At 41.5% G+C, this 22,256-nt stretch overlaps 1 protein-coding gene across 1 annotated transcript in view; it reads right to left on the bottom strand.

Annotated features, from left to right (window-relative positions):
• PDGFC (platelet derived growth factor C) overlaps positions 1-21,597 on the bottom strand; it is a 225,870-nt gene extending 204,273 nt beyond the window's left edge. Inside the window, exon 1 of the mRNA XM_024211549.3 lies at positions 20,842-21,597. Coding sequence (XP_024067317.1) covers positions 20,842-20,959 — 118 coding nt within the window. The 5' untranslated portion in view covers positions 20,960-21,597. The remainder of the gene's footprint in view (positions 1-20,841) is intronic.
• Positions 21,598-22,256: the final 659 nt, after the last annotated feature.

A 22,256-nucleotide genomic window follows, 5' to 3' on the forward strand; every position in this document is an offset into this window, starting at 1 on the left:
TTGACTGTCTGACTATCCAGAGAATGTGGTGTCTGGGGTATTAGCATTTTTCTGTCGTTTTGACTAAATCTGTATCTACCAGGAAACTAGTCCACTGGCATTTGATGCCCACTTTCACAAAAACAATTGTCAGTTTTATTTAGGTGCTCAGTTTAACTAAGCCATACATGAGAGTTTCTGCACATATACTGGCCCAGGCAGACTGCAGCTAGCTGCTTCTGCAAGCATTGTGTTTTTTTTTTTCCTTTCTTTCTTTTTTTTTCATAGTTTATAAACACACACAATCCTCTCTGTAAACAGAGCACTTGAAGTGTGACTTAATGGTACATTTCAGCTGTTTTCACAAGTGTTCAAAACACAGAAATATATGTCTCTATATATTTACATGTATTGCTTAGAAATAGGATTTAGAGTTCATTACTCTCTAAAAAAAATTAAATTAAGGATGAAAAAGAGACAAAGTGATAAATCTTGGCAGCAGTTTCTCAGAAGAAACTTTAGGCCTTATGAAATCACTCTCTCTTCAAAAGTGCCAGATAAAAATGGTTGCAATGATTCTATTTTGGAATCAAGGTGCAGTCATATGGTTGGTTGGGCTTTTTTACTTTGCTTTTGTTTTTTTCTTTATTAGAATCAAGTTTCAAATGGCCACACAAGCAATCATTATAGATAACAAGGCCCAGCCAAGGCCACTGCTGGTCAGTTCAAAAAGAAACATCTCTCTTAGCATTCATTTACCAGGTTTCTGGATGCTAGGAAGTTCTTGTGGGGTGATAGTCTCATTTTTCTAGTACTGTAGTAAGAAGCAGATTGGATCACACTCTTGCCCCCATAGAGACTAGTTGAGCAGCACTCAGAGGGCCAGGAAAGGCTTATTGCCAAAATTTTGCATCAGAGGCATAGATTTTGGATGCCACCGTTTTTCAATTGTAAACGGTCTTAGCCTGATTTTCAGAGGTGATGCGCACCACTAGCTCCCATGCAAACCAGTGGGTGCACAGCACTTTCTAAAAATCAGGCCTGCAGCATCTCAGGTTATTAGGGTGACCAGACAGCAAGTGTGAATAATCGGGAAAGAGGGTTGGGGGTAACAGGAGCCTATATAAGAAAAAGACCCAAAATTTGGGACTGTCCCTATAAAATCGGGACATCTGGTCACCCTACAAGTTATGCACCCTCAAAATGAGGCCTTCAAAAATCAGAGGCCACTTCTGAAATTTTGTCTTTGGTGCACAGGAAGAGAAAAGAGAGAAACAGAAGGAAGGCATGCTCACATTCAAGACCCCATACTGAAAAAGATTTCAGAGCATGGCAGTAGTTTTTTTTGTTGTTGATTGTCAAATACCTACACTGCACAGAAGAAAAAGTCATTTAGTTTGAATAATGGCAATAACTGAAAATATTCATTTGCCTCTTACTCTCAGGATAGGAATTCCTTGATTAACATGCAAAATTGACAGGGAAAAGGACCTAGCATTCACTTGTTTCTTTTCCTCAGAAGTTTAACACCATTCAAGTTGGTCATTATGGAGTAATAAAATACCAATGGCCTGTGTTGCATGTTTCTTTGTAACTAACTAGCTTCAGGAAATTATTAGTAAGGGATTAGGAGGTTGCACACCAGCTAAACCAGGAATCATGTCTGCGACAGAAGTGAGGTACCTAACCAGAAGGTACTTAACGGACACTTCATTTGGTGAGGACTGGCAGCTAAAATAAGCACACTGGAGAATAATACAAGGCAATATTCTGCAAGATTACTACTAGACTGCAGCCCTTCTACCTTGTACACAGCATGCTTCATTGCTGAATGTTAGTGAAAGATTTCAAATTCTGTGAGGAGTTGGAAGTTCAAGGTTTGAAAGGGAGAATGCACACCGGCTTCCAGTTCCCCTCCAAGACTTGAAAAATCAGCACAGATCTCTGTGTGGCAGAGATGGAAGATTAAAACGGAAGTTGAAGCATAAACACTTAAAACATAAAAGTCATCATCATTTTGGTAATTAATATTACTAGCAAAGTAGAATTACGGTAAAGGTTTCAAATTTAAGAGCCCTTTTTATTCCATTCCCTCAAGGGAGGTAGAGTATTTATGTAAAAAGTCCATCACCTCTATGTGGTTTACTGATAACACTAGAATCCTTTTCTCCTGCAGATGGCTTTCAACACCCTGACCTCCTCTTCACATTTGATCTCACTTTCAACACATACCATTTTCTCTATCTCATATTGCATCCAGTTTCACTCAGCCACCTTGCAAATCAGGGACGAGAATGTTTTTTTTCCCCCACCAACATAAATCAAAATAATTTTCAAAAGTGAGTTATCCTATTTACTTCATTAACTTCAGTGGGACTCCTCACATGATGATTAAAGTCATACATGGTCATAAGTGTTTACAGTTCTCATAGTAAACAACTCTCTTTTCCATGTGATTCAAATAGATCATTGTACCTTGCAAACTCACATAAAAATGGCAATACACAGATATTTATGTTTGTAATGTGTGGCTATGGACTAGAGCTACTATGGCTTTACTAGTTTGTTGTCGATGAGCTTTTTAAAGAAAGCTACATGCTGGTACACAGACATATAGTATACTCAGTAGTGAATCTGATGCTGCTGTCATTTAAAATCAATAGGAAAACTCCCACTGGCTATAGTAAAGGCAAGAGAATGCCTAGCATAAATTACTAGGGAAAAATAGATAAGTGTACTTTTAAGAATTATATTTATTACAGAATTTGAGTTTTCCAAGCAATTAACAGGCTGGCAACTGCAGGTGAAAAGTAATTAGTGTTATTAGGAATATTGGCTACACATAACATACAACAGATAACGGCTTCTCTGAAGTGCAGCGTTATTTCGATTGTGGTAGTGCCCTAAGTCCCCGATGAGGATCAGGAATTGTGCTAGGTGCCATACAAATATGGAGGATGTTTTGATTTGCTTACAAATCCATCCATTTTCAACATATTCCACAGGTATTTTCCAGAGGTGTAAGAGATGACAAAAAATCAATGTGTTCCTAATCATTCCAGGCATGATAGTTTGTTTACACTAAAGACACACTCAATTTTTATACATACCATGGTATATCCCTAAGTAGCCTAGAAAATTAACTAATAATTATCCATAAACAGTTTTCTAAGACAGTTGGGAGATATGATCTAGCATATAGGAATAGGACTGAGTCCCAAATGGTACACTATCCTTTCCTTTCAATGAAAAAATAAATTAACACTAAATTTTAGTATAAGAACATCAGGAAAAGTGCATTAGTTTATGTATAAGAAGTAGAACAGAAATAAACACATTATAATCTATATGAAAAATAAATTAAACACACACAGCTACACACACCAGCAACAATATTTTCCAACAGTTTCCACCTAAAATTTGAATAGGAAATACTAGTGATAATTGTTTGGAATGTGCTTGCAAATGTTGACCATTGTATAGACATAAGATACCATTATTTTGATATACTAAAATTGCATATTTTCCTTATATCACTGTATGATTTAGGATATCTTTAGTATATTTCTAAGATACCTCTAATAAAGTCTAAAGCGCTTCCCCCTCAACCTATACCCAATATTCACTAATAGTAGCTATCCAATACTCAGTATTTTTCAGTCTAGATCATTCTAAATCAATGAATTCTGTTAGTTTTAAGAAAATATGTAAAAACAGATACTCATCTAGAATATAAATAGAAAGCATTAAGATAAAACACAGATTCTGAAAAGCAAAACAAAAGGGGGAAAAAATAAACCATTCAGTATATTCAAATATTATTGAATGTTATCTCAGTACATAGATCTAATTCTAAAACAATTACAGCAAATAAACATTCAAACACACACACACACACACAGAGAAGGATAATACTTAGAATATACCACACAAAAATGGATGGTAACCACAAATTTAAGTAATTGTAAATAATGTGTCAAAGGCCTGCTTCCAGAAACAACAAAAGCTATGTTGTTTACAGTTGTTCATAAGGAAGTAAAATCATCTCTCTATTGGGCAAAATGTAAACCAGAAGGACTAGGACCACAAACAATATTAGAAATGTGCAATTTGATACACAATAGCTAAATTAACTTTATACAAAGGCAGCATGCTGCTTCAAAGACTCTGAAATAGTATTCATAATGTTAGTTTTATGGAGGTCTCTTTTCACAGCCTTCTCCCTGCATTGGAAAAAAAGGCTTTTGACACAGTCGAGTGGCAACAACTTTAGTGTACTAAAAAAAAAAAATCACAATTGTTTCATTAGCTACTGTCATTATACTGTCTAGGTATACAACTATGCTTGTGATATATCTTGACTAATGAGACAATTCAAAGAATTCTAAGTTATATAAAATGGTCATTGATGAAATAAGAGTGTAATTTAAGGACTTAAATGTGGAGAAGACTTGAAATGTCTTCATATCAACTATACAAAAATTATCTGAAATCTGCATCCCCCAAGCAAGGGAAAAAACTTGTAGGGAAAGACTACAGATCCATCTGGATGAATAACTACCTCAAAAAAGATTATTAGAGTAAGCAGAGAACCTTATAAGGAATGGGGGGAAAGGGGTTGATCAGTAAAGAAAGATATGTTTTCTAACCTCCATGATGTAGGAATAAAGTGAGAACTGTTGAAAGTCAAGCTGAATTAACTCTTGCCAAGGAAATTAAAATAAATACCAAGAGGTTATTTAGTTCTATAAATAAAAAGAGAATAAAGAAGGATGAGGTTAAATTGCTACACAGTGTGGATGGGAAGAAGATTAAAGATAATCTACGTATGGGCCTGTGACTGGGTCTGTTTACCCCGCACTAGCCCGGACAGGGTTAAGCCCATATTATGGACAGCGGAATCCTGCCTCCCTGGTGAGACTGGGCATGCTCCAAGTGCTATAGCAGTATAAAGGGAGGGAGCCCAGCTCATTCTAGGCGGGAGGCTGCAGGGGAAGGACCTGCCTGGGAAGCTCCTGTGGAGGGCCAGCTACAGCCATTGACTGCACCGGGAATTGAAGCCTTTCGCAGCCCGCCCACACCCCAGCGACTGGAGGAGCCCCTGGAGACGACCGGCCCCACTGAACACAGAAAACCGGACACCGCATGGGAAACACCAGCACAGACTCTGGTAGGAAGTAACCCAGGGAGGGTGACGGAGTGGTACCTCATGCCCAGGAAACCTCAGCATGTTTCGGTAGGACCCCCCCGCTGAGTCAGTGACAAGCCGCTATGCCACTGTTAGGGCCCTGGGTTGGGGCCCGGTGGAGTCGGGTTGGCCTGGGCCCCCTTACTGGGGTTGTCACACCCCTTAGTGGGTGCCCCAACTTTATAGACTCTGGCTGCTAGGTCACGCTGCCCTGCACCGAAGGGTGGCTCTATAGACTCTGGCCACTAGGCCACACTGCCCTGCCCCTAGGAGCTGCTTTACAGACTGGCCACTAGGCCACACTGCCCTGCACTGAAGGGTGACTCGACAGACTCTGGCCACTAGATCACGCTGCCCTGCACTGAAGGGCTACTTTATGAACTCTGGCTGCTAGGCCACGCTGCCCTGCACTGAAGGGTGGCGCAATAGACTCTGGCCACTAGGCAACGCTGCCCTGCACCGAAGGGCTGCTTTGTAGACGGTGACTGATAGGCCACGATGCCCTGACCCTAGGGGTGTGGATTATCACAGGACCCAAAACTAAATAAACATTTTGCCCAGTTTTCAATAACTATGATAATATGGAACATGTCCATGAAGGCAGTGTGGCTAATAGAAATGAGTACAAGGACATTCATTTAGGGTCTAATAATAAGAATTTTTGCTACAAGCTGTGGGCTCAACAGGTGGAAGCAAAAAAGGAGGAAAGAGACCTGGGTGGGTCGGTTGATCACAGAATGACTATGCGACACCCATGGGAGATGGCTGCAAAAAAAGAAAATGTGATTCTAGGATGTATCGGTCAAGATATTTCCAGTAGAGATAGAGAAGTATTAAATGACATTGTACATGATGCTGGTAAGACTTCATTTGGAATACTATGTACAATTAAAAAAAAGATTGATTTTAAGAAATCATGTTCAAGAAAGATTAATTTAAACTGGTACAAGTGCAGAGAAGAGCTGCTAGGATGATCTTCTGAGAGGAGATTGGAAGAGGTTGGCTTGTCTAGTCTAGCAAAAAAAAAAAAAGGTGGAGAGGAGATATGAAAGCTCTCAATAAATGCATTAGGGGGTAAATAACACTGAGGATGAAGATCTAAAGGATAAGGATGGCACTGGAACAAATGCATATAAACTAGCCAGGAACAAAGTCAGGTGGAAATTTAGAAGGTTTCTACCCATCAGAGGGGTGGGTTTCTGGATGTGTCTTTTAATAGGAGTTGTGGGAGCAAATAACTAAAATAGTTTTAAGAGAGAGAGAGAGAGATAGACAAATCTCGGAGTGTAATTATATGACGGGGTTGCTTGTGATGGTAGAGGGAAGGGCTCAGAAGCCCTGCAGCTCATTTCCAGTTTATGTCATATGTCCCTAAAAGCTTCATAGCTGGCCACTTGCAGGGGTGAAGAAGGGATTTCTCCTTCCCCCAATGTATTCTGGGGTTTTCTGTTTGTTTGACCCCACCCCAAAATGTCAGAGATAGCCATGGCTGGAGATGAGACACTAGACAGGGTGGGCCAGGACTCTGAGGTGGCACCGAGCATTCTCTCTCTCTCAGGGGTTAGGCTGGCTGGCTTTTGCTCACATACTCAAGGTCTAACTGATCCCCATATTTGGGGGTCAGGAGGGAATTTCCCCCCAGGTCATATTGGCAGTGACCTTGGGGCTTTTTTGCCTTCCTGTGCTCCATGTGGGTACAGGTCACTTGACAGGATTATCTGGAAATATCTCTCAGTCATTTCCAAGGAATTGCAGGGGCCTCAAGCACTGGTGTACCTCGGTCCCTCCTACTCTCAACCTGTGGCACAAAATATCCTTGTCTCATGCGGGTTATAATACTTTGGTTTCATTTCAGTTGTTGGGTGGTGTTGATGGCCTATGGTATACAGGACACCAGACTAGATGATCTAGTGGTCCCTTCTATCCTTAAACTCTATGACTCTAAAATATGCTTGTTTGCCTACTGACAGAGACAATTTGATTGAAAAGACTCTGGATTATTGTAATTTTAAATAAGTGCCTACTTGGTGGTTTATAAAAGTTAATAAAATAGATTTCTTATCATTACTATTCTCTAAACACCCAGGATGAGTTAGAGGCCAATGAGACCCCAAGACTCACTACTATGGCAATCAGTGTCAATTTCCTCACCTGAGATGTCAGTCAATGCCTTGTCTAGCTCTTCAAAAGTATTTTCTTCTTCCTACCATCATGTAGGACAATCTTGTCGGGGCTCAGTTTAAACGGCTTGTTTTTCATCATTGTCCTTTTCTCGAAGACATTGTGGCATCAAATACAATGCAATTGTGCCCCATGAGGGGAAAAAATAAAGTTAGTTATCACCGTTCTGATGACAATGAAGCCTGTAGCATCTCACAAGAGGTCTAATATAAATATTGAAAAGGAAAATGGACAGTATTGATCTGTGGGGTACTCTGTATGTGAGGACTCTTGGTGATGAGGAAATTGTCCATCACTACTCCAAGCCCCGTTTGAGAGGAATGATTGAACCCATTATAGTGCTACACCATACAGCTAGGTCTTGTAATCTAGTCAGCAACATTTTGTAATCAACTGTATTGAAAATTGCAGTGAGATTGAATAGCCACGTTCCAATCTGAAACTTGATTATGGAAGGTTCAGGGTGTTTGTATACTCTCAGATTTTCAATACTCATCATCTTGATTAATTTGTCAAGGAAGTGAAGGTTGGAAACAGGACCACCGGAATCTGGAGTGCTTGTCAGCATTACGTGTTGATGAACAAGGTGGACCATGGCATTCTTCAGGGATGCTGGAAGGTTATCTTCTTTGAAGGCAATATTGATAATTTCAGTTAAACCCAGCAACTTTTCATTTGCTGTCATTAGCCAAGAGACAGGCAAATGTCTTCTTCATAAGGCAAGGGCTGCAGAGTTTCTTGGTATTAAAAAAAATATCTATTTTTAACCCATGTGGTTTACAGAATATTGGTCTTGATATTTGTCACTGATCCAGAATTACATATTTCTCAGTTTCAGGATAGTGCCCTTTCAGGGGACCATTATGGGCCACAAGGAGGAGGAAAAATATCTTTGACTAGCTGCTTTTAAAAAGAAAGTGTGAAACTCCTCAGAGTTGAAATATAAATAGGTTTGGAATTATTAGAATTGTATTGGTAATTATTGATTTCTCCATACACACACACACACAAAGATGAAAAAATATTTCCATCAATAATCATTGAAATTTACACACGGGCAAAGAAAGAAAAATGTTGCTTAAGAACTTGTTATAGATTGACTTAAAAGATATTCACTTTTTATAGTCTGACATGATCTTGACAATGTATTTGAACCGTTGTAAAATTTTAATTTTAATTACTGAATTACTGTCATTAAATTGTCTGACTCCACTATTGTCTGACATCACCTAATTTTCCACAACTGTGAAATCTGCTGAAATTATGGGGAAAAAAATTGAATTCTGCCAAGCCTAAATATTAATTGTCCTCTCAGAGATGGATTAGTGCAGGGGCAGGCAAACTACAGCCTGCAGGCTGAATCTGGCTTGTGAGCCATTTTAAGCTGGCCCACGAGCCGCACCATGGAGCTTGGCCCCACTCCTGCGCTCCAGCCGGGGTGCTGGGTTGGGGCCACACCAGTAGTACACAGCACTATCCTGCACATAACATGGAATTTAGACAAACTTTTCTTTTTTTCCAAAGGAAAAAAATGAGTAATTGAGAAGTCTAGAGACATTCCAATAATTCTTTGCAAGTAATAATGTTTATTAAAAACAAATGTAGCATAGATGTTTCTGAAGTTACACAAGAAACTGATAAGTAGTAACATGAGATATTCAAACATTTAAAGAAAGCAGTTGAAATACTAAGAGAGGATGCTTACAGTACTATCCTTTTAGAATATCATGTGTTCAATTAAACAAACAGTTGCATTTATATGAACACTCCTGAGAGCCAAAACAGTTATTTTGTGATTAGTCCAAGCACATCAGAGGTCAGAAGGAAAACTGCAGTTTAATTTTTTCCCTTCTAGAACAGTACATGATGCTACCATAACTCTATAAAATAACTGCCCCATCATGAAGAAAATGTTCCTCACTTCCCCAGAAAACATTTGTCCCTTCTCCCAGAAGAGAACAAAAATAAAATAGAGAACATTAAGAACAAATTAGTATTATGATAAAGGAAACTGAAATATTAAAAGTGAATTTTAATTTGTCACCCATAATGAAACTTTGGGAAAAAAATAATAATTAGATCAGAGTCTCATTACAAGGATGAAATTTAGTCAAGATGTCTGTAAAACATAATCCACGCCCTTGAATTTGGACTGCAAACCCATCACTTAAACATCTAGTAAATGACTCAATTTGTTGACATGGCCCTGTAGCTTTTTATGGCCTTTCTATAAAGAAGTTATTACATCCATTCCCTTTATTTTGTTTTAGAGTGTTTGAATGAGCCCCAGAACCACAAGCTAGTTAAGCAGGCCCTCCTCAAATGGAAGTGGCCTCCTATAATTCACCACTACCGGAGAAATATTCAGACCAATGTTTGTAGATTGGAAAACCATACATTAACACACACCCCAAAAGAATTTCCTGTGCCTTGTGTCTTTCTAAATGCTTGGCTGTTGTACAAAATGAGGGCTGCTTTCCATTCAAGTAAGAGAGAGAGACACCTCCAGAAAGACTTGCATCTCTCAGTACCTTGAGAAAAATATAAATTACTCAGTGCGGTGGGGGGTGGGGGAATCAGAAATTCAACTCTAATCAGTTATTTTATTTTGGGAACATTTTAAAACACATAGCTGGACAACTGAATACTAACTGAACTTCCTGTTAAAGACCATTAAGGTGACAAGAGTATTTTTCCAGCTGCAGCAGTATTATCTATTACTTTATGAATCTGTCCCTCTTTTAGCAAACCCATTTTTCTTATTGCCTTTTGTTTTGAAAAACAGTAGCAGAGAGAATAGCAGCATTGGATCAATCCAAGCAGATGTTATGCAAACTTCTCCAAAAAACCTCTGTTAGTGGAAATCACGCCTCACATATAACACTCCCTAGTATTTTACATCTGGGCTTTCTTTTCCTCAGTAGAAACATACAACTTTGCTGATATGTACCAAACTGAATAATAGTTTGAAGATGTGGAATATTGGGAATTACATTAAGGACATCACTCGTATATCTTTTATATCCTAAAGCTGTTTTGAAGCAGAGTTATCAGATTACACAGCTAATGCATTAACTAAATGCACCACCTAGCCTCCTGCCTCTCTTCCTTTTTATGTCATTTATTATCAATTCATATCAAGACTATGTGGTAAGAACAAAGTAAAAGAATGTTAACACAGTTTTTGATAAACATAAGCAGCTATTGATCTTTTTTTCAAATAAGTTTGTTATTTTACAGTAACTTACTGAGTTCAATGAATTTTTAAGCAGGTCTTCTCATACTTGCTCTTGATAACAATGTTTCAAAAATACAGAGTAAGGGCGATGATAATGGAGTTTAACACTGTCTTGTGAATCATTATAGATGATTCCAGAATTTTGATAAAGATTTTGAAGCCCACCCACACTAGGGTTGCCAACTTTCTACTCACATAAAACCGAACACCTTTGCGCCATCCCCTGCCCCTCCTCCAAAGCCCCAAACCTGCCCCACCCCCTCTCCGAGGCCCCGCCCCTGCTCACTCCATCCCCCCTCCCTCTGTCTCTCGCTCTCCCCACCCTCATTCACTCGCTCATTTTCACCAGGCTGGCTCAGGGGTTGGGGTGAGGGAGGGGGTGAGGGCTCAGACTGGAGGTGCAGCCTCTGGAGTGGGGCCAGAAATTAGGAGTTCAGGGTGTGGGAGGGGGCTCCGGGCTGAGGCAGTGGGTTAGGATGCGAGAAGGGATGAGGGCTGTGGCTGGGGGTGTGGGCTCTGTGGTAGGGACATGGATAAGGGGTTTGGGGTGCAGGAGGGGGCTCCGGGCTGGGGGGTGGAGTCGAGGGGTTTGAAATATGGGAAGGGGCTCTGGGCTGAGGCAGGGGGTTGGGGTGTAGGAGGAGGTACAGGCTCTGGGCTGGGGATGCAGGTTACAGGGTGGAGCCAGAAATGAGGGGTTCAGGGTGAAGGAGAGGGGTCCGGGCTGGGGCAGGGGGTTGGGGTACAGGGGGGCTAAGGGTTCTGGCTGGGAGTGCAGGCTCTGGTGTGGGACCAGGGATGAGGGATTTAGGGTGCAGGAGGGGGCTCTGGGCTAGGGCTGAGGGGATCAGAGTGCGGGAAGGGGCTCTGGGCTAGGGCTAGGGGTTGGGGCACGGAAGGGGGTGACGGGTGCAGGCTACGGGCGGCACTTACCTCAGGCGGCTCCCAGAAACAGCGGTATGTCCCCTCTCCGGCTCCTACGTAGAGGCACGGCCACGCAGCTCTGCGTGGTGCCCCATCTGCAGGCGCCGCCCCCGCATCTCCCATTGGCCGTGGTTTCCAGCCAATGGGAGCTGCAGAGCTGGCACTTGGGGCGGGGGCAGCGTGCAGAGCCCCCTGGCTGCCCCCGCACGTAGGAGCCAGAGGAGAGACATGCTGCTGCTTCCAGGAGCCGCACAGAGCCACAACGGGCAGGGAGCCTGCCTTAGCCTTGCTGTGCCACCGACCGGACTTTTAACAGCCCGATCAGCAGTGCTGACTGGAGCCGCCAGGGTCTCTTTTCAACCCGGTGTCCCTTTCCGTCCAGTCGAAAACTGGACACCTGGCAACCCTAACCCCCACTCTCCTTTTTAACATTTTGAAACTGATAATAGGGAATGCATAATGATAGCTACACTGGGAGAAATATGATCTAGCAGACACAGCACTGAACTGTGAGTCAGGAGACTAGGCTGTATTCCCAGCTACGCCACTGACCTGCTGTGTGACTGCAAGGAAATAAATGTTCTGCCACTTTCCCATCTATCTTGTCTATTTAGATTGTAAGGTCTTTGGGACAGGGAAAATCTCTCTCACTGTGTGTTTGTAAAACACCTAGCATAATGAAGCCCTAGGCCTTCTGACACCCTAAGCACTACTTTAAAACAAGTAATCATCTCTTCCCTCTTATGCCTCTCTAGTTCATGAGGAACATTAGGCCTTCACCACTGCCTTCCAACTTTGCCTGTCTTCTGCTGTGGTCTTAGCTTCTTACCAAGTCATTCTGATAGCTTACAATTCTGCTTCTATTGTGCATTTCCATATTCTCCTTCGTCTACCTCATCACCTCTTGCCCTGGGGGTTCTAGTCCAATGCCTGTCTTCTTATGTTACTTTCCTCCATGTATGTCCTAGCCATCTCCATTTTTATTCCATAATTTCCTCTCCTGTTGGTTTCTGTTTCATCCTCCACCAGAGCTCTTCATTGGTGATTTTTTTCTGGCCATCTGATATTGAGGATTTGTCTAAGACAGCTGTTTATGAAAACCTGGAGCTTAGATAATCTTAATAAGTCTCCAAGTCACTGTACAGGAAGACCAACTTTACAGTGGTGTTAAATATTTCAAGTTTATCTTGGAGAGCAAGATTTCTATTTCTCCAGATCGGCTTTAAGGTTACAAAAGCCTGTTTAGCTTTTGCTATTCTGGCTTTAATGTCTTCGCCTGTACCACCTGCTGTATTTACAATGCTGACAAGATATATAAAATATCGGACCTCTTCTATATCAGTCCCAGAAAGTGGTATAAGTGTTTTTTGTTGTTGTTGATTCTCATGCTTTTAGTTTTCTTTAATTGCATGTAGGCCTGGAGATCATGTCTCTGTGGGTATGGGACAGTAAGTTGATGTCATCTGCAAAGTCAAGGTCCTCTAACTTCTCTGTGAAAGTCCATTGTATGCCTCTTGGCTATTCTATGGTCTCTCTTCTCATTACCCAATCCACAACCAATAAGATCATGGGTGACATCAGACATCTTTGTCTGACACCTGTAGTAACCTCGAATGGTTTAGTCAGCTCGCTATTATGTATAACTTCTCATTTAGTATTGTCATGGAAGCTCTGAATACTGTTCACAAATTTCTGAGGGATTCCATAGTGATGTAGCAACTTCCATAAAACTGTCCTTTCCACTATATCAAAGACTTCTTTGGAAATCTATAAAATTCATATAAAATAGTGACTGCCATTTGATCAACAGTCCTATGATGACAGGATTATCATTACTACTTGATCTATACATGATTTCACCTGTCTGACCCCTGCCTGTTCTCATCATAACCTTTATTCTATTGCTTTCTTTATTCTGTCTAGAAAAATCTGTGTACATATCTTACTTGGGAGAGACAGCAATTGAATGCCCCTCATGTTTTACACTGACTGAAGTCTTCTTTCTTTGACAGCTTCACTATATGATCCTTTTCCCACTTATTTGTTTTTGGTGGGGGTTTCTTCTTCCCATATGTTTTGTAAGAGATCTGTCAAACTGTCTACTGTATTCTTTGAGTCCACCTTAAAAACCTCCATTGGAATGTTGTCGAGACCTGGTGCCTTTCCACTTTTTAACCGATTGCCCTCTCTACTTCTACTCTGCTGATATTAATAAAAATCCAGAAAGAATTTCAAGGGTGGAAGTATCTGGGGTTTTTTGCAGAGGAAACAGGAGAAGACTTAAAAAATCTTTTCATCTTGCTTTTAATCATATTTTCAGTAAATGTTTACACTTCATTCATGAAAATTAATTAATAAGAGCCAAATTGCCATGGAAAAAAGATAATGTTTTAAGGACTCCTCCTTTGCATCTCTTCCACTATTAGTACAAGAGAATTTGACTGTATGCAAAATAACTTTTGAACACTGCCTTATTTCTATCAGAGTTGAAATGTGACAAGGTGCAGGGACACTACGTGGTTCCCAGTAAATGAGAGGTTTACTCAAATTCTTTTACCCTCCCATGAATACCCACATAAGTGGAAAGGCTATAAAAAGGATGAACTAAGACTATGTCTTCACTGCAGAGTTAACTCCTCTGCACTTAGTCTAGTTCAAGTAAGAGCAGCCACACTAGCAAATAACACTCAAGCTGCACAGATGGATTGAATTAGCAGCTAATGAGTTTCTGCTATCTCAAGTGTAATTTATACCCCCTGATGGGCCAACTTGAGTTAAAAAACCCAGGAGGCAACAATTGAGCTATAACCTGAGTAAACTCTGCACTGAAGATAAACCCTCAGAGACAGAAGGCCCGATACTCCACTGCCTTGCACAGTTGTTTACACCTGTGCAAGGGGAATGTAAAATGCCAAATCAGAATGGCAATATTTTACACCACTTAGCATTCATGTGACATATTTGCAATAGAGTGGAGAATTAACCTGCCAGCCCAGGAGGAGAAACTCTGGGCAAGACAGCTCTCACTAACCTGATTCTAAGGACTGGGTTGATCCAGAGACTGAGGAAGTTTTTAACTGATATTTCCTTTTGCTTATATTACCTTGCTTGCTTTCTGTTCATAAAGATTTTCTCCAGAATACCTGTTATGTTTTGTTTCTAGTCAACCATCCCACCAACTTACAGAGATTAGCTGTTTTTATTATTTATCTGTTATTTGTATTACATCAGAGAACCCATTAATACAACAGGCCTTAAATCCAGATAACATGTTGTGGGAGCATGTGATTAACTGTATATAACCCCAGCATAATATTGGCAATATGCTCTCTCTGCAAAGGGATCAAAAGGCAGGTGCATACTGCAGCTGATACAAATGTGGACCAAGAAGAATGCATAAATCTTCTGGACCCTGAAAACTTAACAAGTCTCTCAAGAATGTGAAAATTATACTGCAGCTTTGTGCTAATAAAACATTATGAGGTTTCATCTATGTGGTGTTCCCAAGTATTTCAGATTCAAATAAAAGCTGTACAAGTCTTCCGAACAAGGAGTAACAGGTCTGAGTAAGCCACAGTGTGCAAATAATTTATTGGCTCCAAAGCAATCAGGTACATATAAATTTATTTAAGTGCTTATTAAACATTCACATATGGGAATGTTACTTCTGTTATTGTTCTGTAGTACAATTGCTTTACAAAGCTATGTACTCTGCTGAAAGTTACTTGTCTACTGGGACATCCTCCAGAGTGCTCACCCACCATGAGGTTCACTTTGCATGACATCCATTTTGTGACTGAGGTGAAAATAGCTCTTTTTTACATACAAAAAGCCATAAAGAGGTGGAGTAACAACCTAAATTCCACTAAAATAAGCTAACCCTGTGAAAAGGAGAGCAGACTGCAACAGTTAGGAATTGCCAGACAGGTCTAATGACTACATGAAAAACATTGCTATAATGCAATACCACTGCTGCAGGCAGCAAAGCACAACTTTGCTACTACATGTTGGCTGGAATAATAATTAGAACCAAAAGGTTAGGATTAAATCCTAACCATGTTGATGACTTTATCTACAGAGTTCATCATGAAACCTTCACTAGAATGGCTCTCATGGGCTCAAGGTATACATTCTGTTTCTCTCTCTGATATGAAAGTACTGTATGAGGTGGGGGGGGAAAAACAACATAGTTTAAACACTAATTTGTGATTCAAGTTCTGTAAATCTATTAGAAAACAATAACTGCAAGAAATCAGATTTTAAGTAAACTGAATTCAATATTCAGTTTTAGATATGTAACAAATGTAGAGACAAGTCAGGAGTGCACAGAAATGGGAACATGTAGGGAACTTTCCACACTACTAAAACAAACTTTACATAACAGAAAGGAGTAGCTGAAATAAAGAAAGGTTACAAGTAGTACTGTAAATAGTAGTGGTATTAATGTTAACAGTAAACTACAAAGCCAATGATGAGTTTTAAAATGTTATTGCATAGTTATTTACTACACTCATTACGCATTTGAATATTTGTTAAAACTTTTCCAATTTGCCACATAATCCCTTGTTTAAAACTTTAAAAAGGGTGTTGTACAACTCTTAACTCTTTCCATAAAAGGGTTTTAAAAGTTTCACACCAAACCACATTTTGAACTAAACAGAAACAGATTAAACTTCAGAAGTTTTTCGGATCTACTTTTCCTTTTAGATAAATATAATTCTGAACATGTGACATCTATTTGCCAATGAAGAAGACTGCACAAAACTGCACCACCCAGCATTAGTCAGCAGATTTTCTTGGTATTTGTCAGACCAGTTATAGCTGGTAGCAGAACATTTAGATCTGACTGTTTTGAAATGCATTGTTTTATTGTGAGTAGTTTTGTTATCTAAATATTCAATTTAAATTAAGTTTATTCTTGAAATCATTACTTTCTGAGTCTTGTAGGATTTGGATTGGGGATATATAAAATGCACAGGCTTCTATAGGACTGCTTAGAGTTTTGAGTTAAGTGAACTCAGTCCTCCAAGGAAAATCCAGCACCAGCCCCTGACCATACTACAATCAGTTACCTTCCCCTACATAGCCTCAATCTCTCTTTGAAGATATGTAATGCAACCCCGTGGCTTATTGTGGGAGGCCAGCCATGGGAAGGAGATTCAATGAACACTGGCTCTTCAGCTGTAAAACTCCACCCACATTCATGGAGCTTTTTGCAGGCCACAGCCTGGAGGTTTCTGAGTGTATCAACCTCCAGTGGACTTCAGATTCGTTGTAAATAATTCAGGCTCTACTAAGAGTGGTGTCACTCTCCATTCCAGAATTCTTTATGGACTACACTTTTTATCATCATTTAACAAATTGTTGCAGAAACTAGAACACTAAATCATAAGCAGAGACACCGTTGATGAGACAATCACTTGTAGAAAACCAGCACATACACTGGTGTGCTTCCTGTGATTGCTGCTATTCATGCTCGAAACTTGATTCCATGTGAATTAATATTTCTAACCAGTTGATTTTGGTTGTGTGTTGATTGATCTCAAGCCTTTGGTCTCCTGAAGTTCTATAGTAGTTTATCATTATTTTTTAAATGCAGATTACAGATAAACTATTTTGTTATACATGGCATCTGATAATAGGTTTTCCTGTCATCTTACACAAAGAAGTATTATGTAATATTCTCGTACATATACCCTGATTTCTATAGTTTCATAGAATAGCTTTACAAATTTATCTTGCCCCACAACAGCCAAGAATATGCTAGGGGACCTACATTCTCCTGTCACTTCTATATTGTGGCCAAATTTGCTGATAGATCAATAGACAAATCTCCTTTGTGGTAAATTAGTTGCACTCACTTCTGCCAGTGGTGAATTTGGCCCATCCAACTTATCAAATGTGAAACTATAGAGCCATGAATGGGGGAATGAAAGACAAAAGGAAAGGTTCGGAAGTGGCAGGATGAAAGGAGTAACAGGAAAAGAGAGATGGTGAGGGGTAATAGGAGGAAGAAAAATGCAAATCATCCCTGAACCATCTTATGCAAGGGAGATTGGGAACTTCTCAAAAGACTAATTGAATCTCAGAATTTTTTCTTAGCCCCTTATTTGGTATGGGTACAAAGATGGCAATGAATGTATTTTAGAGAGCTATGATATAAACTTACAAAGCTTTGTAAACTTGCCAACCCATTCAAGCAGAACCCTCTTGGTCAAAATTACACAGAAATGTGGAAACAATTCATCCATATAAATAGCAGCCTCCACCAAGTATATCACATACTCCAATCTCAGGCCTACCAAATGATCGCTCACCTTTGAGCCTCCAAATGTAACCACTTATTAATCTTTAGTTTTGTAATTCAACTTAGTAAAGATATTCCAGAATTAAATCATTTTAAGACTCCTTAATGCCAAGCAGAGTTTACAAATAAACCTTCAAGAAACTTGAACTGATTATACCAAAGGGCTGATAAAAGCAAGTATGTAGTTTTAAGTGGTTTCATGTAGAACTATATTGGCCCCACAGCACCCATCATGTTGAATTCCTGGCAGATGGTGGTAAAATTCTTATTTCTCACGAGAATTTCTACCTTTTAATTGTGTACAAAAATTCAGCCTAGGAAATCAGTATCTAAAATGTAATTCCTAATATGCAATATAACAAGAGAACTCCTTACATTCCCGCCCCCCTCCCCCCCCAAAAAAACACATTGAGTTACACTGTACAGTTATATCTTCAAGTTAATGGTTTGGATTCTTGACACTAAGGCCCTGATCCTGCAAATACTTATACACATGCTTAACTTTATTCAAGCAATAAAGTTATTAACTAACTCCCAGAACAGTTTGAACCAATAATAGCTACTCTAGCATGAAGTCAGTACCATTTTAATTTGTTTTGTAGTACAACTGTTTGGCTAGATATCAATTTAGCAATTAGGAGACAGAACTTTTTATTTCTAGGATGAGGAAGAAAAGTGTTTCTCCCTCCCAGCCACCCCCCCCCTTTTTCTTTGAACCAAAACATTGTATATAAAGCTTTGGCATGTGAACAGCAACATCTCCTAGCCAACTACAGGGAGTTTTAACCTGCCTCTAGCTAAAAGCTATACAATCTTTAGATTGCTGTAGAGTTAAAAAAATCACTCTAATTAAATCAAGTTAAAACTGGTCTGACCAACGTTACTGATCCCCCAAATAATTAAAGTGTGTCAAAAAAATTAAGTATTGGTTTTAGTTTTAGCTAAATTTTTACATTAGACTAAGTGCAACAGTTAAGAGCTAGAAATGAAAGCATAGGTAAACAACAATTCAGATGGCTATATTATATGAACTATATTTAATATATTAAGAGTAACATTTTTGGAACTCTTTTCTGTTTCTTCTGGGTTTGTATTTGTTACAAGACTCTGTGATATAGTTACTGTACCTCACAAAGTGACGAACTGGATCATTAGCCACCTGAAGCTTGACCTCAGGCAGCTGCATTACCAGTGTATGAACAGTGTCTAAGTTGTGCTGTCAGATATAACTATTTATATTATCCATAAATATTTATTTTATAGCAATTCTACCTCTCTCCTGTGTAGCAGTTTCACTTTTCAGACTTTCTTATTGTACAACTAGGCAATAAGGCCTTAGTGCCTATTTAAGACCCTGTTGCACAGTCACATAACAAATCTCTTGTGGAAGACTGACAACCTGTTATGTCTCTCCTGTGAACTCTGTCTGCGTTGAGAAAACAATGGTAATTCATACACTTCAATATGCTCCTTGTATACACCACATAAATAAGAGAGTAAAGCATATTTTCATTACATTTGCCCTGAATCCACTTTGTCTCTATCTGGCTCCCTAAAACCTCCATCAGTCAGATGAATTGGGAGGATGGGAGATATTTCTATTCTCACACAACATAGATATTTTCCTGTACTGAGGACAAAGGTTAGTTTGATTAATTTTCCTGTCAGGGTATAGCTGGGTTTCTGACTCTTTTGATCACTTTCCCCTAGCCCTTTGCAGTTGCTTTGATTAGAGACTGATCCCTGTGCTGCTCTTTGATCAGTATCCCTGGCAGTCTGCAGGTGCCATATGTCATCACATTAGCAAACAGCAGCAATATTAATCTCTTCTTCTAAAATTGATAACACCACACATTCTATTCATTCACATAATGTCTGTAACAGCCACTTAGTTCTTTATTTGTTTTGTATTAAAAGATGCAGTATATAATACTTACATCAAGGGAGTCCCAAGTTCAAAGCTGACAGTTTTTGCTGAACTTAGCAAGTCTTTAAATTTGCATTTTTGTTACATTTCATTTATAACCTACTAAAACTTTCAGAGTATTTTGCTTGCGCCTTTATGTTGGTTTGTCTAGGAGAAACAACAGTCTAGCTAACAGGCAAAATGCTAAGATTTCCCCCCTTATATATTGACATACATCACTGGAAAACAGGGTGTTTAATAGCATAATTGTAGACATTCTGCATAAATACTGTGGTTTCATGTGGTACACAACATTTCTGTTTTTAAAGTAGTCTTTAAAATGACTTCATGATAGTAGATCAAGAGAAAAGGCCCTTAAAAATCTGAATAATGTAAATCATATGGAGTTCAGAGGCTAAGCAAATTACACACCCTGAAGCTGCCCTTGCTGTATGAAAGGAGCCTTTCTCCAGCTCTGAGCAATCCCCGCCCAAGGGAACTTGCATCTGAGAGTTTTCTAAACATTTCAGGTACACTTGAAAGCTGAAAGTAATTCTCATTTCCTATGCAGGAATAGTTGGTTTCCAGCGCATACAAAATAGTGCTCATTCATCAACAGACACAAAAACACCCCACCAGAGAAGGAAGGATTAGGACACAAAGGTGTGGTTAGAAAAACAAAAAGGAAGGAAAGAAACATTTTAAACAACCACCACCTACAAAATAAAGTCTCCAAACAGGCTGTGAGCTTCTTTCTTTGCTATCTTCTGGCTAGTTAATTGGTGCCTTTTTACCTCCCCTGCTTCAGTTAACGAGGCTGACAAGTTTCCTGGAGTGACAAACATACAGCGAAGACAGACATGCCAAGTCTCATTCATTTGGGCTTCGATCTTAAAGGCTCACTCGGGCGATGTAAGATTTTTTTCCCCCTCCCGCAGTAGTTTCAATGAGATATTTACAGTCTCACTCAGGACGGCCTGCACGGTGTGTTGTGCATTGTGAAGTTACACTCACTTGAGAGGGTCACAGGCTCGTGACAGCCCGGCCTCCGAAATTGCAGAGTTAATGCATCCCTCCCTCCTTCCCCAGCATGGATGGGAACACTGGCCGTGCCTTACCATTTTGCTCCTTGGCGCTGGAGAACTGCAGCTTGACGCTCAGATTGGACTCCGCTTGGGCTCCATGTCTCTGGCTGGCCAGGGCAGATGTCAGCAGGAGAAAGGCGAAGAGGAGCATTTGGCTGACCGGGGGAAGTTATCACACACACCAGGCACGTTCAGCTCGCCGGCAAGTCCCGGGTCTCTTTCACCACCACCAGGCGACGGCTGCGCCGCTGGGGAGAAAGCAGCCCTGAGCCTGCTTTGGCAGCGCAGAAGTGCAGGGTAGTTTCCACATAATCCCATCCAAAACTTTGTCCTAGCGCCTTTCTCCGTGTCTCAGGTTGGGGGGGGGGGCACGCTAAAGGATCAAAGCAAAAGCTGGACCCAAACCAGCTTCGCAAGGGCTCCGCAATCCGTGCGGGGCTGGGAGGGAGAAGGCTGGCGAAGGCGCCCAGCGCACACTGGGGCCAAGGGAGGAGGGGACGAGAGGAGTCGCCGCTGACTCGGAGCAGCACCTGTCAGCTCCACAAGCAAAACAGCAGGAACAGCGCGGGGAGGGGGCGGGGAGCAAGGCGAGCTCCCTGAGAAACCCCTTCTTCGCCCTCTGCTAGACAGCCGCGCTGCCAGCCGGGCAGCGTCCCTCACCCCTCCGCAGGGTCCGCTCCCCCCTCCTTCGCGTGGTTCTGCCCTGCCCCTCGGCGGCCGGCCTCAGGGGAGGGGGTGAGAGAGCGAACAAAGTGCCTGCCCCAGCGCACACAGCCGGGGCAGGCTGCTGCCGCTCCGCTCTCCCCCGCCAGCGGCTGCACACAGCCCGAGCCCGGCACCTGGTTTGAGTTTGACGCGACAGCAGTTCGCGTTAAAAGAAAGAGTCGGGACTAGCTCCGCCGCCCGAAGCCCCCAGCAAGCCGGCCCGGCTCCCCTCCCCCAGGAGTCTGCCCCTACTCCCTGCGGTCCCCCTCCTCCTCCTCCTCCCGAGCCCTTCGGCTCTTCCCTGCTGTATCACCTTCCCCCGCCCCCCTCTGCCCGAATCCCCCTTCTCCTCCTGCCCCGCACCCCTCTCCCTGGATCCTCTGCCCGGGGCCGCCCGGCTGAACCGGCCTGGCCCAGGGCTCCCGCCCGGAGGAGGTTACCCCTCGCGTCGCCAGGAGGGGCGCGCAGGAAGCCGGAGTGGCCAGCCCAGCCGGGGGCTGCTGGGGTGGGGGGAGCTTGCCGCTGCGCTGCGCGGCGCAGCCGGGAAGGGGGGAAGCGGTGCAAAGCGGAGCTGCTGCTGCTGCTGCTGCTGCAGCCGCCTGGCTCTCTCTGACTTTGACTGCCAACTGGCGATCCAACAGGTGCTAGCGCAGAGCGCGGCGCAGCGGGCTGGGGCTGAGCCCGGCCAGTCTCGGCACGCTCCGGGCAGAGGGGAAGGCTTCAGAGCAAGCAAAACAAACGTT

The sequence above is a fragment of the Terrapene carolina genome, unplaced genomic scaffold (genome assembly GCF_002925995.2).
Source record: "Terrapene carolina triunguis isolate 2854851 unplaced genomic scaffold, T_m_triunguis-2.0 Scaffold66, whole genome shotgun sequence".
In the NCBI taxonomy this organism is placed as follows: domain Eukaryota; kingdom Metazoa; phylum Chordata; order Testudines; family Emydidae; genus Terrapene; species Terrapene triunguis.